Source organism: Pteropus vampyrus, unplaced genomic scaffold (genome assembly GCF_000151845.1).
Source record: "Pteropus vampyrus isolate Shadow unplaced genomic scaffold, Pvam_2.0 Scaffold2926, whole genome shotgun sequence".
Classification (NCBI taxonomy): Eukaryota; Metazoa; Chordata; class Mammalia; order Chiroptera; family Pteropodidae; genus Pteropus; species Pteropus vampyrus.
Genome location: NW_011891707.1, coordinates 17,006 through 19,644, shown reverse-complemented (window position 1 = coordinate 19,644; position 2,639 = coordinate 17,006). Strand labels below are relative to the sequence as shown.

The 2,639-nt window shown below is 47.8% G+C and overlaps 1 protein-coding gene across 1 annotated transcript in view; it reads left to right on the top strand.

Moving 5' to 3' along the window:
• Positions 1 to 1,396: 1,396 nt before the first annotated feature.
• The window catches only part of LOC111734652 (cytosolic carboxypeptidase 4-like), a gene marked incomplete at both ends in the record, with an annotated part of 17,369 nt that continues 16,126 nt past the window's right edge, over positions 1,397 to 2,639 (top strand). The window contains 2 exons of the mRNA XM_023526711.1: positions 1,397 to 1,562; positions 2,494 to 2,564. Of these exons, the coding sequence (XP_023382479.1) occupies positions 1,397 to 1,562; positions 2,494 to 2,564 (237 nt within the window). The remainder of the gene's footprint in view (positions 1,563 to 2,493; positions 2,565 to 2,639) is intronic.

Genomic DNA, 2,639 nt, shown 5'->3' with positions numbered 1-2,639 from the left:
GGAGAAGGAAGGATGGCAATTGGAAGGTAGGGTTGAAAAAGAGCTCCCCCAAGCATGCCCTGAGACAGTCTGAGGTAGTTATCAGTTTGGAGGAATGGGTAATTGCAGACCGACTCTGTACCTCCTAAGACCGGAGCCCAGCGTGTGCTCTCAGATCCTCTCAGAAAGGGTCAGCCTCCTCTTTCTTCTTGCTTCCTGCTCAGTTCGCTCCTCTTGCAGACACTGATACTTTTCACTAAGCGCTCAACATCATCCGACGGGTCTCAGGGGTGAAATCACCTCACGTCATTCATTTTCCACCGACAGCGTCTCCTGCTGTTGGTTCAGGACCCCTGGTTGGGACCGTTCGAGCACACAGAAGTGGGGAGAGCATCCTCGATCGTGTGAAGACATTTCTGTTTTGAAGGTGGACTGACTTTTATCATATTTTAGAGTCATGTGGGGAGCTTCCCTTGACTTCATGTCTGAATTTCTATTTTTTTTTTTCCTCCGTGTTCTTTCGCATGGAACTACTTGTAACGCGGCCCTGAAGATGACATGGTATGAGCTCATCAGAGACAGCCGCTCTGCCCGGCGGCAGGTTCTCGGCACCCTCATACCTCCTGTTGGCCTCAGAGCTTGCTGGAAGGTCCTTAGGGATCTCAGACTAGAGGCTCACACGGGTCAGCTTTCTGTGCCGAGTCAGTGGACAAAACGTTTACTAAGAGACTGAAGAAAATGACCATTATTTTTGCCAGAAAGATAACCCAACTCCTCCCAACTGTCTCTCTCAATTTAGTAAACTTGTCCTCACCTTTTTTCACAGCGTCTGAAAAGAAGAGTCTTGTCATGCTCCGTCGATATCACAATGTGACGTCTGCGGACTGGGTTTTTTTTTGTTTCGGGTTGGCACCAAGAGGGATTGACGCTCTGGGCACCAAGGAGAGACATGTTATTCAATTTAGGTGCTGGGATTCACTCAGTCTCTTCTGCAGATTTCGTATTTTATTCTTTTCCCTTTGTATTTTTCTCTTTGGATAACAGCTGAAAGAGTAAAGTAAGACTTCCCTCGGTTCAGCTGCTCGCTCTCTAGGCCATCACTTACCGTGACACATGGCCGGCTGAAGGAAGATGCCCACCTCCGCCTCTTCCCCCAGCCACCCTGGACTTCGTCTCCCGTAAGGAGACCTGCAGCCTCCCTTGAAAGACTTTCAAGTCTATTTTCAGACTAAATTTATTCCAATGATCTATGAGCTGTGAAAGAGAAATAAAAATTCAGCTTGCACACCAGACCAAAGCCGAGTCTACGTGAGACACCATTCTCCATCAGAAGGCTCGAATTACACATTCTATCTTGCCACAGCGAAAGGACTCTGCACGAGATGCCAGGATCCCAAATAATCTCCTCTCTCTTCAGGACCGGCTGGGTGACAACAGCTTGGAACCTGTCATCTCCACGGTGCTTCAGATCCTGAGGCGGTGCCACCCCAAGAGGCCACTTCCTTTGGTCACAGCCAGCAGTGCCAACGCCTTTCCGGTTCCTGGGGACGTCGCCTCTGAGCCTCCACGTGCTCTCGCTGAAGGTAAAGCAAGAGGGTCACTGTGAGCTTTAAGATGACGTTTTTACATTATGGCAGTATTTCAGGAAAATGTGGGGAAAAGTAAAATCAGTTCTTTCATAGGCCATGATTATCCAGCAAGCTAATTAGAAATACGTACAAAAAAGCAAGTTTTTCATACACAGACTGAACAAAATACCAAGCCTCACTTATTTTGTCTGTAATTATTAACCGTGGCCATGTTGCTTGATAGCTCTGAATGCCTGATCTCAGCTAATTAAAAAAAAAAAAAAAATCTATTCACCATCCCATGATGGAGTCCCTCCACTGTACTGACCAGTTCTGGAATTCATTCGCCCTAAGGGTAAAATTGAAATCAAACTTTTGCTATTTAAAAACCTCATTCTAGTCATCTGAGAGCATTTGAAAGCGCGATCGTCCAATCTCCAAGATCGTTGTCAGGAGATTCTAATGCGTTCTCAGTCCATCCTCCTTCCACAAAACAGAGTTTCCGTGGGCAGCAACTTGCCGTCATGGCACTGAATGCATGTATGGACTTCAGTTTTAAATGCTCTCCTTTGTATCAAAGTTAGGGAGCTGCCCCGTTGCTGTCTAACTTACAGCGCTTTTCGTGTGTATGTGATCTCTCGTCTTCACGGCGTGAGCAGCGCAATGACTTCTGGGTTGGGTGGTATTTCTGCATCATTTTATTCTGCGATCACTTTGCGTTCAGTGTGGGACAGCAGTTTTTAGGCTTCAGGACATGGTGCTCCCCCATACCTGGGCACGTGATTTCGGGTACCGATGAGCAAACATTAGGATGCGTCGGGCTCTCGTGCACTCAGTAGCGAGCCCCTTCATTCTGAGAGGAAGACGTACTAACCGTGGGGCGGTGAGAATTCAGTTCCGAGACAATTCCAAGCCTCACCTACTTCCCCTCTTTTTCCCCACCCAGAGGATTTCGAAGATGACAGCGATGACGAAGAAGAGGACAAAGACTCAGATTCTGAAGAGGTGAAAGAGGAAGTAGGTATACCGGCCTGCACTGCTGATTGTCTCCACATTCACCCTGCACGGTGGGCAGCATCACTTGCTGTGTTC